Source organism: Ptychodera flava, chromosome 14 (genome assembly GCF_041260155.1).
Source record: "Ptychodera flava strain L36383 chromosome 14, AS_Pfla_20210202, whole genome shotgun sequence".
Classification (NCBI taxonomy): domain Eukaryota; kingdom Metazoa; phylum Hemichordata; class Enteropneusta; family Ptychoderidae; genus Ptychodera; species Ptychodera flava.
In genome coordinates this window covers 8,459,028-8,472,193 of record NC_091941.1, presented here as the reverse complement: position 1 = coordinate 8,472,193, position 13,166 = coordinate 8,459,028, and the positions used below count along the sequence as shown (strand labels likewise).

At 35.6% G+C, this 13,166-nt stretch overlaps 1 protein-coding gene across 2 annotated transcripts; it reads right to left on the bottom strand.

Moving 5' to 3' along the window:
• Positions 1-1,647: 1,647 nt before the first annotated feature.
• Positions 1,648-12,966, bottom strand: LOC139149207 (protein salvador homolog 1-like). 2 transcript variants are annotated; one of them, XM_070720778.1, is made up of 8 exons: positions 12,833-12,966; positions 12,034-12,258; positions 10,003-10,068; positions 9,141-9,248; positions 7,937-8,021; positions 7,514-7,618; positions 6,807-7,024; positions 1,648-5,468 (listed from the first exon to the last, which is right to left on the bottom strand). In XM_070720778.1, exons 1-8 carry the CDS (start codon positions 12,921-12,923, stop codon positions 5,212-5,214), a joined length of 1,155 nt encoding a protein of 384 aa, XP_070576879.1. In that variant the 5' UTR covers positions 12,924-12,966; the 3' UTR covers positions 1,648-5,211. The 2 variants fall into 2 exon arrangements, with proteins under 2 accessions (XP_070576879.1, XP_070576882.1); XM_070720781.1 differs by lacking the exon at positions 9,141-9,248.
• Positions 12,967-13,166: the final 200 nt, after the last annotated feature.

Sequence of the window (13,166 nt, the reverse complement as noted above, 5' to 3'; positions counted from 1 at the left end):
TTAACCATAGCTCAACCATTTTGTTTGATTAAAACCAGGAAAATTGTGCCAAAATATAAATACACAAGTTTTATCATAATTTTAGCAAATCTGAGTCAGGTCACCCCTATGAACCTGCTTACAAAAGCAATATGAGAAGATTTTTAGAATTTTTTGACCAAAAATGGCAAAGATAACCCAAAAATAAAGTATTGTAGATTTCATCACAAATTACACAAAACTGATATAGATCATTCACATAGATCACATCAAATTTCAAAACAATCAAACAAGTGGTTTCAGAGATTTTTTGTCCAAAAATCAGGAAAACTACCTAAAAATTAGTAATATCCAAATTTCACAATGATTTGAACAAACTTGACTGAGGTCACCCTAAGGAACCTGTATACCAAGTTTCAAACTAATCCAAAAGGCCATTTCAGAGATTTTTTAACCAAAATTGGTAAAAATTTCTCCCAAAATAGATAGAGTTTTACCACAATTTGGACAGAATTGGCTATAAAGGTCAACCTAATTTCACAAGCAATGAGACAAGCAGTTTCAGAGAAAACATCAATTGTTGATGGATGACACACAGACGGATGATGAACCTGACAGACAATCAACCCATCTTGTAGGCTCCACATCGCTGACAGTGGAGCTGAAAAATGCCATCAACACAAGACTACCAGTATATGTTTGATTGGTTATTATGAAAGGCAAGTGAGATAAAAATAAACTTTGGTGAATTTCACCTTGAAAATGATGACATTAGCTTATCTGAATATCATTAAAATCATTCCCAGGATGCTTTCAAACTGTTTTTGACAATCCTTCCCCTGCAAGCTAACCATTAATTTCTCAAATAGAAGATTCCTGCACATCTGCACACGTCAACATAAAATCTGCCGTTCATTACAAATTTTAAAACCCAACATTACAGCTAGAAACGTGTGCATTTTAGAGTTTTTAATACAGCTGACAAGGCATACTTGACCATGACAGCAAAACCTACTTCACAAAGTAGGTTTTTGTTGTGGTAGCAGATCTATGATCCACTTCATAAAACAACAAACCCTGGATCCAGGGATGAATAAACTGGAAATACTTCTGAGTTCAGAGTCAAAGGTCAATGTACAGCGAAATGAACAGCTGTGCAAAATGTGGCCTATGCCATTGAAAGTAAACATAGCATATGGGTGGGCAGATAGGTTGATTGTACACATGACTAGACCTGTATGTATCTCTTGACAATGATGGTTTACCCGGCATCTATATATACAAATACCATAAAATATGTTGGTCAGAGTATATGCATTATGGAAAGCCGATAACAAGAAAACTGATTCTGATTTAATTTATAGGGTAGATACTCATGGTTCACATAAAGTACCGATAAAGACAATACTTGTGTGTACACAAAAGTAATTTGTCAAGAGTATTTGTGTTTGCACTTGTAGCCTATCAGTCGCAGTTATTGGCTTACTGTAGCCTAGAGTACACACTAGTGTAACTGTTTGTGTGGTACGTAGCTTGATAATAATATTTATGTAAGTATGCCGGTGGCATGTCATGTATACTTGTATATGTTGCACTGTACAAATCAGGCACAGAAATAATGGAACAATGAATCATTTCAAGACAGTACAAAAAATTAATTCAAGAGACTTAAAGCTGAAACATTCTGTACATATTTAATAACACTAGACCATGACATTGAAAATTAACATACTGCTGAATTATACTAGAACAATTTTGTTATCGTAAATTGCCCCTTCGAACTAGTCCAGGGGAAATCAGTCTAATAAGTAGGAATATACACATTCTGTTCAGTTTACAAGACAAAGACCAGAATTATTTTCTATACAAGTTTACATAATTCATCTCAAATTGCCTGTGACCCAATTCTGGGCAACGCTGAAGAAGACAGACCCCGCACTATATGTTTTAAACCAACATAATGCTAGGGGGTCCACTGTTTCAAAAAGGTAAAAGATGCCCCCTAGGAAACTCAATATTATTCATTTTGGCGAGTGAGCCCAGCATTCTTCAGATGTGCCCAAAGCTGGTCACACTACACAATGGCAGTAGGTGGGTTGAACCTAGACTCTTGCATCCTAAATTTTAAAGACGTTGGACGTCCAATTAAAACTGAAAAATCTTCAATTACATATCTAAGGTTGAAAAAAGTAATCATCTTTGTTCAGGAAAGGAATTTATTTTACTAATGTCAAGATGGCGTTAGCTAAAAATGACATTGGTGAATGTGGAAGCTACTTTGCGAACCAGGTACTTTTTAAACTTACAAAAAGTGGTACATAATATGAAACTTCTGCAAATAAACAGCAGATATTTCATATCCAAATATAAGGAACTACAAGGCTACACATAGAGAAGCGTTTTAAACTACCTCATTGAAGTACAACACATGTAAGTATCGACCCTTGTAACTGAAATTATCCAACAGAAAAGCAGCAATTAAGATTTTTGCAGCTAGATTCATCTTGTCAGCTGTAAGGCATGCCATGGATACAAATTAGCCCAAAGACACTGGACTGGAGTAAGTATAGTTCATCTTTGGTTCTCAAGAAAGCAAAAAATATAAGTTCAGAGGTCACTGTAAATTTTAAACTCTGCAAACACAAAGTTCTGCAGCTGTTGATACAATGAATAAACATTGAAAGTATGACTTTTCACACTGTACAGGTTTAACCCAAAAAGTTTACAGTTGAGTAAATTGAGGAAAGAGTTCGGGGCAAAATTAACAGCATCAAACACTGAATGAAAGAAAACACTTTGCCATACTGTTTCACCCAGCAACTATTGATAAATTTTAAGTAAGATGAGCTGTGCTTGAGACTGTAGCTTTTTATATCAATTTTGTAAAAATTAAAAAGAAAAATTACATTAATGTTACATGTTCTTAAAACAAGAAAATAATCTAGAGAATCTAGGTCATGTTTTGGACAAACCATCTAACAGAGAAACTTCACATCGTTTGATCACAATGCTTGGCAAGCAAGAATAGATATTCATACCCAACAAAATAATTCAAACGAAACTGTTTGACCTCAGAACTATGGGGGTGTTTGACGACTCCTTCCTCGTGCTTTTCTAGACAAAGTTTCATTGAACGAATCCTCTTTACGTGGCTTTTTAAAAACTTCAAAAAGTTAGGCTCCTAAAAAGAATACCCGGGAATTTTTCAATCCTTGAAAATCAGACCAGTTTGCTAAACTGAGCTCTTAACTTTCAAGGGTAAAGGCTGCATACTGCAGTGGAATACTGTGTTCTTCTTCGTCAGTAAAATTCCGTTTCTCAAAGTAGGACAATGTATGGGACCCAACATTGCCGTACAAATCTGAATGCCAGTGTTGTGTATTGTGATAAAATGTCAACTGGCAACAGTAGACTTCAAGAAAACAAAAAGACAATGGATGAGATTAAATTTTATGAAGAATAGTGAAAGAGACATATGTTAGACATCAAGGCACACAAAAATCAATTGAAAAGCAATGGAAGGACGATGCTCAACTTGCCTTAAAAGCAAAGAGTTATCTCTTGCAAAAAAGAAATGAATTGGTTCTGAAGTTTGGAAGCAAAAAATATATAAACTCTGTGCATTTGACAAGAATTGTAGAGGCACATCTGTTCAATATTGCACTCAAAGCATCAAAGAATAGCATACAGCTTACGTATGTACTCTTAAAATCTGTCCAAAAAATATTTGGATGTGCAAGTGTAAAATGCAGTCTTTTCTTCAAAGATGATTAACATGTTTCGTCATTTATCATTTTGTGTTTTAACATTCAAGTCTTCAAAGGTATGTATCTTAAGAACCTAGTTCACAGTAAATCAAGAAATTTCATGAACATTAAGGGAAGTAATTGTAACATTTTTCTTGACTTTCATAAAATTTCGTCTGACTTTTCACAGAAAACAGTACACTCATGGTCCAACTACTCTCTATTGACTTTCTTTGTTTTCAAAAATATCATGATCTTTGATAAAATTACAACTTGGGTATTTTAATTCACGTAGGCATATTCTGTGCTTGATTTTCTCTGATAAAATAGACTTACTTCACAGTTGGCAAGATCATGATTTCATGCTGTTGTACTTTTTCCAACAGCAGGACAACTATTTGGACAGGTAAAACAATCTAGTTGGACAGTTGTTGAAAATCGGCTGGTACAAGAGTAATGTCACCATGTAAGTTGGTTTGTAAGTTTGCATATAGTGCATTGAAAATTCAAAGCTGTTGAAAGCATGTATAAACTCTAAGCCATTTCAAAAGACAGTGAAGTACTGTTTAAGTTTTCAAAAGACACTTCTCTCCCACACTTTATGGCAGACATCATCACTACTATGTAAAGACTAACTTACATTTTGTGCCAAAAACATGCATCAGGCAAACACAAATATTGTTGGGCAAAACATAATTGCATTGCCATATTGGAACAAAATAAATCGTTGAACTCGGCAATAAAACATACTGAGATAGCTTTGGACAATAGTAAACCTCAAAAAAAGGCGAAAAAAGAACGACGTGGCAGAAATATAACCTTTTTTTCACTTTAAGATTTAGTGGTTCATATACATGTAGTTATTTATATTAAATAGTTTCTATAGAATTCTTTAAATACTTTATGTAGAATTCTTTAAATATGTTTTTACTCCATTCTAGGCTTCAGTTCATCATTTCTTCATGCCATACTTGTCAATCACACCTTCCAAGTCATTGCTGTGTTTTAACTTGGTCTTCATCCATGTGCAATATGGCATTAAATGAATAGAAAAGGAATGAAATGAAAACAGTAAATATTCCCTGTTATGGAGGTCATCTATCAATTGACCCCTTGTTCACCTTGCATTGGGAGCTTTTCTATATTAAAGTCTGCTCTGACTCTGTGGGGGAACAAGCTTCAAATTAACGAGACAACATGCTTAAAAATTTAACTTGCTTCAGATTTTTGAATATCCAGCAAAACAAAATTGCAAACATTATTTCTAGTTCAAAATGTTATCAGCAAGCTTGCAGCATTTGTTTGGTATTTGTCATATTTTAAGCTGTTCACCCATTTCACTGTTCAGATATTGGAAAACATCAAAAGGGACCATGGGTTTGAACTAAAATCTTGTGATTTCGCCATTTGAACTCAGTTTGGGGTAAATCTCTGTGTAATGTCAAAGGCTACCAGAGGTTCAGAGTTCAAAAGATTAAAGGTAAATCTAAACTTTGGTTTCAACATTATCCTGTAGTGCTTGTTCCTGCTGTTGCTTTTGTCGAAGTCTCTTTTCCATTTCTTTGAGCAGTGCCAATCTGTAGGCTTCGTATCCCATGACAACAGACTCCACTTCTTCCTTATACAGCCTCGTCATCATTGACTGGAAACAGTCCAGTTGTGGCAGTCGGAACAATTCCCACACCAGCTTGTGATCATGTTCAAATGGTGCCTTGGCATAAACTTTTAACCAGTGTGGTATTTCTGAAAAGAAGGAAACATCATACAATATTACATCTATAGTTAGGTCATATAGTATGAGCTACTTTCTGAAAATATGGTATAAAGTTCATTTTCTGGTAGATGTACATTAATATTGTGGAGGGTTTATATGAGATCCAGACATCATAGCTTTTGTAATGCTTTCAAACCTGTTCACCCCCAATTCCCTGTAAACAGTTCCACATTCACCACTGATAACAATGGGTTTGGGCCAAACCATGGTGGTGAAAGGGTCAAAGGCTGCTACAATGTTTGCATTTTATTTGTTGATGACGACAGTGGATACAAAATCATGCAACAATTGTGTTTCACATGAATGATGTTAGGCTCAGTTTGCCTCGGTGGAAAATGTGTGTGCATGACAGACTTGTTTTGCATGGACAAGTTTTGACCCTAGTCATCTAAAATAAAGGTGGATGTGTTTCTTACACGCTAGTTCTCTCTTAAAAAAGATAAACTTTACACGTTTTTTTTCTCAAAATTACAGATTTAATTTCATTGCTGATATTGGAGAAACAAAATAATTCTGGCTATGAGATCGGGCTGGCATGCAAGTGGCAAGGGGTCAAACAGAATCAAACCATGTGATTTTAGCTTTTACTGTGTGCTAGGAGGACAGGCTATCGAATTTTACTTTCTGCACATTGTCAGTTTTTATCTAATATCTACATGAGATGCCCAACACAATTTGTTAAACTAGACCAATATTGGCTTGTTATCATTATGACATTAAAATCATGGAGGCTCATAGCGATAACATCTGACCAAGACGATGACATCTGACCCCATGACCTTTACAGCTGATTTAGAATAAGTAGAAGATAATGCCTGATGGTTTACTGATCAGAAATAATGAGTAATCTTTGACCAATGAAATGATTGTACATTTTAAAGCCACAAGAGTACATTTGAGAGAAGAATGGGTACACTTGCCTAGAATTCTGACTGAATATACCAGTACTGGTTGTCACTTTGTTTGAGAATTGTGTAAACAAAGTTCTGAAATTGCACTGTTTGGGCAGTAAGGGGTCACGGTTACTTCAGAGTTGTTTAGAGCAAAAAAACTCTGCCTCAATCAGGAGCTACAGACATGCATGAAAGGTTTCTTCACTCAGATGAAAAAATATTCTCAAAGGACAGATGCCAGTGAGCATTTCACACCAGATGGTTTGACTAGCATACATATACCAGTAAATGTGAAGGCAGTGGGTATGTCTTGTCCATAGATTTGAAGGCACTGGAAATGACATTCTGGTAGTAAAAGGGCACATCTTTTCAAATGAAGTGGTGCATATTTGGTGGCAATAGATACTGACTTACCAGTGTAGAGGTAGGGATTTGGTGGCACCCAGACTGTATCTTCAGATGGGCTCTGTTCACTGTTCTGTCCCTGGTCATACTGGTAGAGTGGTGGTGGTGGTGGTGGTGGCAATGGCAGTGGTAGTTCTGGATTGCTGCCACTCAGTGCCTGTGTCGGGTTGTACCTGGCCAGGCCATGGGCATTCGGATGCCTGTATTGAGCTTTCTTTGCCATATGGCTGCAATCAAAGAGTCAAACTTTTAATATTGATCAACTCAGTAGTGTACAAAGTTTCTAAAAAGTGGGTGAACACATCTTGCCACAGCAAATTTATCTCAGACAGCTCACTTTGTCTTTATATAATTTTTCAAATGCTCTAAGAAACATTACATATTTTAGTTACATCTAAGGCACAGAATAGGTCAGAATTTCTTTGAATATTCTGTATTATGATTGCTTCAGTAGGTCTTAAAGTCGACACAAAGGTCTACATTTTATTTTATCTCACTGTCAGTCTAAAAATCACTGGTACTGATTAACTATGCCAAGATCACTGTTGAGTTTCTGGATAGGACTTCATCATGATGACACAAAACATCTGATCTCTGCATAAAAGCAGAACAAACATTCACAGTTGAATCAGTTACATTTTAATATCGTTATTTCCTGTTCCATACATCTAGAGCTAGAACAGTGGTAAGCAATGCATGAGAGCATCATAACTAACTTGACATAGTAAACTCCATGTTCAGGACTTTCCACTTTCTCCCAGCCTGGCGGAAGGCCTTCCCTTTCTAGTGGATGGTTCCAGTGAGTTGTTTTAGTGTTGTGACTGTTGAAAAATACAAATAAATATGCATCAATTAACAAGGTTATAAAAAAGACACCAGTGTATAACAGGTTCTCCTTTTCTACACTGAGGAAAATTTCAATGGTATTTGAAGTTTAAAGTCTATCATGATAATTTTCGTTTTCTTACATTTGGTTTTGTACAAAAGATTGATTTATTTATTTCTCATAGTGTTTTAGACTTTTGATGAAAAAATGAAGACTTTATCTTGTATGTGAAGTAATTAGAATTCAGTAAGGAAACACATGACTGTGGAATATTGTTACCGTGAAAGTTAAATACATGTACTGAATCACTTACTCGATATAGAACTTTTTCCCGCCGACAGTACTGCCTACTGACCAACCTGGAGGCAATGGCACATCATCATGCTGCCCAACATTTCCTAAAATCAGTAAAAGTAAACTACATCAGCACTATCAAACAACAGTAACTCACCCCTGGCTCTGCAAAGCATGCATCCATATAGAAAAACACAAGACTTTGTACTTGAATGTCACTGTGATCAGATTTGCGTTATTATTAGTTTGGTTAAGTTTGTCTCACTAAAAACCAATAAACTTTGCAATTTCAGATGTGAAGACTTATGTTCATAAACAAGCTAGTTTGGCAACACAACTCTTAAAGGGACAAAGTCAGCCATTTTTCATGACTTCTGTTTGGTACAAGATACTACTTACGGTATATTGTTTGACATGTTGAAAGATACTGAATGAATGGGTGACCATGCATATATTCAACCCCGGTTTTAGGCACGATACATGAATCCATCGCGATGGTTTCATGTAGCATGTCTAAAACCGGGGTCGAATATATGCATGATCACCCATTCATTCAGTATCTTTCAACATGTCAAACAATATAAGTAGTATCTTGTACCAAACAAAAGTCATGAAAAATGGCCGACTTTGTCCCTTTAAAAGATATTCTTTACCGTTATCATGTAAAACATAAGTTTTCAAAAAGACTGTAAAGTCAGTAAAAAACAGTTTCAGTATAGGTTACATTGACTATTGAGGAAGCAATAAATTTTTTATTAGTGAAACCTTTGAATCTACGAGTGATATAATCAGTATGAACACTAAATAGCCTATTTATGTCCTTAACAGTTCGTAATAACAATATGAAAGTAGCATAATTTGGAACATAAAACAAGATGTTTTCGGAAAGCTACATTTTATCATCGACAATTTGGGTGATTGGGACCATATCAGGCCTTGTCATTATGGATTTGGAAAAAACACTGCCTAAATCTCATGTTCACAAATGGGATACAACAATCAACCAATTGCGCTGCTCATGTATGAAAACTGTAAGTACTTCCTTCATTTGTGAAATCAGATCACTCCCTTTAAAATTGTGGGATGGTAAACAATGAAATACAACAACTTTTTGGCGATCAAGCTGGATGGAGTTGGTATATTCTCTTAGAGGATCTGAGAAAACCACCAAGCTGAACATGCTGCACAGCATACTGACAGTTTGTTTGACAGCATACACTGACCTATTGTTTCTACGCCATCATGTTCTGCGTCTTTGTACTGCTGTTCTCTATCATAGAGTGATGTCTGCATGCTTTCAAATGTCTCCTCAAAGTTACTACTGCAAGCATCTACACAATGGTGGCATGAGGTGAACACCGCAAAAAAAGGAAAAACAGAGAAGTGCAGAGAAAAAACAAACAGGATGGAGATGCATGAAACTGAAAAAATAATATTGACAAACTTGTGATGATGCAATTGCATGCAAAAATAAATAAATCATAATTATGACAGTGTAAAACTCATTGATAATGAACCAGGATATATGAAATGCCATGATTGTCAAAATGTTGAGAATTCTCTGAGGCGTGAAAACTCTGTCAGAAGCACACTATCTTACTTTTTACTTTTAATACATGATGCAAAATGAAGTTATTTTGAACATCAAATCTGAGAACAGGTGAGAAATGGATTTGAAAAACTTGATTGAGATATTTTGATGTCAATTTATGATATTTAATAGGAAATTACTGAAATCATATTGTAAGGGCTGTACATGAGCACATCACCATTTAGCAGATGAGTATCGACCTTTGCTTGGCTAAATTCAATCAGGATAGTTTTGCAAAAGAAAAAATCTAATGTTTGTTCAAACACAGAAATATAAATTTTATCAACAGAACCTACTAGGAAGGCGCTAAGCTTATGATGTCATACAACACTAGAGTGCCAGGCTGAAAGAAATGATGAATCATGTGACCAAGGAAAGACTAGGTAAAGTCCACAGAAATGATAATTTAACACCAAATACCAGTGATGTGTGAAAGCTGTCTCTATGCAGGCTTGAAAAAACACACACTAATACTACAATATCATATGGCATACCTGACGTTGGGTTCTGTTGAAAAAGACTGTAAGTACTGCTTGTCCTGCTGTCTCCTTTTGAGTAAGCTGTAGCAATAAACAAAATTACAAATATACGTGAAGCAATTATCAGAAGCTTGGAGTATGCACAAAATGTCTGTGTTAGCAGGTTATTTTATAAAACAATGCTGGATACATACAATCCTAACCTTTTAATTGATTAGTTTGCAATAAGGTATTTCCACCAATACAAGACTGACACAATTTCAGTAACAGTTTCTGCTTCATTTCAAAGGAGTAGGTGATATATATTTGGTAAGTTTGAACAATGATTGTTTACATTTTGTGGGGATTAGTTAGGCAGCTACTGAACAGAGTCACACAACAAAATAGGTTGCCAGTCTTGGACAACTTAATTCCTCTTCTGACAGCAATACTTTGTTGGACAACTTAATTCCTCTTTTGACAGCAATAATTTTTGCTAACTGTTAATACATGCCAAAGACATGAAAAAATATTCAATACTTGTCCAAGTTGAACTGAAATATCATTTTGATAACTAGTGGTTTAAATTTTGCTACCCCAAACAGAGTTACAAATAACTACTGTGAGAACAGCAATGGATGTACAGAACCTATGGAGAAATGATAGTTTTACTTTTACTCAAAATGTTTTGAGCAGCAGATAACTAATCTACCTACCCACAATGAACTGGAAAAAGTTGATCAATTCCTTATTTACATTCATCTGCATGATAAGTTGGGAGACCATAATGAGACATCAATAAAATAGGGACCCCAAGATTGATTTCTTGTTGATATTCTTGGATGATTACAAATTGTCATGTATAAGGAACTGTAAGGATTTCAATTTCAGAAATTCACATTTATGAAGTGCTCTGTGTTTCACTTCTGAAAAATTTCCATCCACTGTTTGATAATGTCAGATTTGATAACCTATGACCATTATTAGTGGCAATATGCTGACACTCAGACAAAAGAACCCTAGATATTTTTGCATTGACATGTTTACCATTTTCCATATTTATTTATTTGAATTGCTTCGTTTTCAAAATTTGTCACATGATTCTCACATGAACAATAGTGAGGATCAAAATACGGCTGCCTACATGAGTCTTCACAAAAGAGGTCACAAATGGCTAACAAATGTAATAGCAACAACATTCTCAGTTTTGGAAAGGTTACTAAGCTCACATTACCTATCTTTTATGGGTCTCTACTGTTGTTTGTGGACAATTAGTGGACACTTCAGGTATTTTATGACTGTACAATCTATGAGTACAATAATAAATGCTTGTATTTCTGAAATTTGAAAAAAATTGAGAATATTTGTACTACAGCTTGCTCCAGTACAACCTCTATGTATGTTGCTGTTTGGAAACACATTGAACCTTGGCATATGGTTAACAATTATATGCTCCCCCTTGAAACGTACATTATCGCCATGCATTTTAATAAAGGAAACATTTCATGGACAAATTAATCTTTGATCCTGCTGTGGAGAGTAATTTGCTTATTAATTATTCAGAAGGAATATTACTTGATAGTCTTACTATATCACGTATGAAGTAGCTTGAGTAATTGCTTGACAATTTCTTTTATGCTTGAAGAGTCATTTGAAACATATTTGTTATAAATCCTTCCCAGGCAGTTTTTACCAAGTTAATTATCACTTTATTACGTACAATATAAAATGTACCTTTTCGGATATCCAACGTGCATACATTTTTAAATGCACAAAAATTGATTGTTCATCCATACATAAAGCTACACTTACAATTATTTCACATTATTATATACAGCCTGGGCATCATACCTGGGCTGCCTACAACTGTTTAATTGTAATAACACTTTTGCATGCTTTTTCACCTGTCTGAATAGTTATTCCCAGAGGATGACACCTATTCTAACCTATTACCATGACAACAGGGACATACAAATCATGCCTTCACTAAAAGACATAGAAGGAAAAGAGCAACAGTTGGCAACATTGGCTTCTGCATACATGCACATTCAAAAGAGACATTCTTACCATTGCTAGCACTATCAGGAACCCTGCTACTCCTTGGGCTTTCTGAAGGGCCTGGTGGATGTGATGCTGCTGCTGACAGCATATCTGACATTGTTGTCTTTTCTATACCAACAGCTCTGGAGTGAGAATGCTGTAACACCTGTGGAGTGCCTGGAGTGGAAGAATCACTCGAACTGGACGCAACACGACGAGTTGGACCATGACGCACAACTGGTGACATGTAATCTGTAAGATAATATTTTCAGCAAAAAAACGTGCCTTTTCAGCCAAGATTTGTCATGACATGGCACTGTGACAGAAAAAATTGCACAAATTGTTCAGAGAATGGAACATGTTCTGAATGCTTTCAAGGGTAAAGAAACAAAGTCCTGAATGATGCTTCAAAAGAATACTTTAGTTTCTTTGCAAGGCTATGGATTATATCACTGTTGATGCCATGTTCATGAAAACTAATACTGTATCAAAATGTGAAGGACACCAACAAATTATGCAAGGTGTGTGTGTCTGTTCTTTTTTTACCTCCAAGGTCTGTTTCAAACAGGTGTTTGCATTACGTGGGTACGCCTACTAATAAATAAGTGTAAATATTCATATACAGGGCCAGGGATAACCTTTAACCATGGATGTAAAAAAACATCCATGCTTGAACTAAACTTGAAAATCATTTCATGCAATAGTTTTTGTATGTTTTTCACCCAAATTCTACCAACTGTTAGGTCAAGAATTCGACAGGGTCATCACAGCAAGTCTCCATTTATCCACTCTCACTGATTGGCCTATATTTATAAATATTACTCACCTTTGAGCCATGGAGATGTTTCCTTTTTGATGTATTTACCGACCAAACCTTCGCCTATACTCGATTTGGGTTCCTTCTTTCTCGATAGCATCTTTAACGATAAACTCCCGCTAACAGGGAGTATATCTTTTGATACAAAGACGCAGACCAAGCTTCGAAGCCTACTCAACGAGTGTTTATATTACCGTTATATCAAGGTCAACAGGACATGCTATGTTTCTCTGAAAAGCATAAAAATGGGCACATCTGTTGCGGTTTCTCGCAGCATCAAGGCGGTGTTTGTCTTCAGCAAATCGGTGTGATTAACAAACCGAAGTTTTCAGCTCTACTAAAT

What these genes read in the sequence shown, in the direction of transcription:
- LOC139149207 (XM_070720778.1), bottom strand. Translation starts at nt 12,923, where the DNA reads ATGCTATCGAGAAAGAAGGAACCCAAATCGAGTATAGGCGAAGGTTTG. An exon ending in TCCTGATAGTGCTAGCAATG is followed by an intron (nt 10,069 to 12,033) that starts GTAAGAATGTCT and finishes TTATTGCTACAG; the next exon opens with CTTACTCAAAAGGAGACAGC. An exon ending in TGATGGCGTAGAAACAATAG is followed by an intron (nt 8,022 to 9,140) that starts GTCAGTGTATGC and finishes TACTGATTTTAG; the next exon opens with GAAATGTTGGGCAGCATGAT.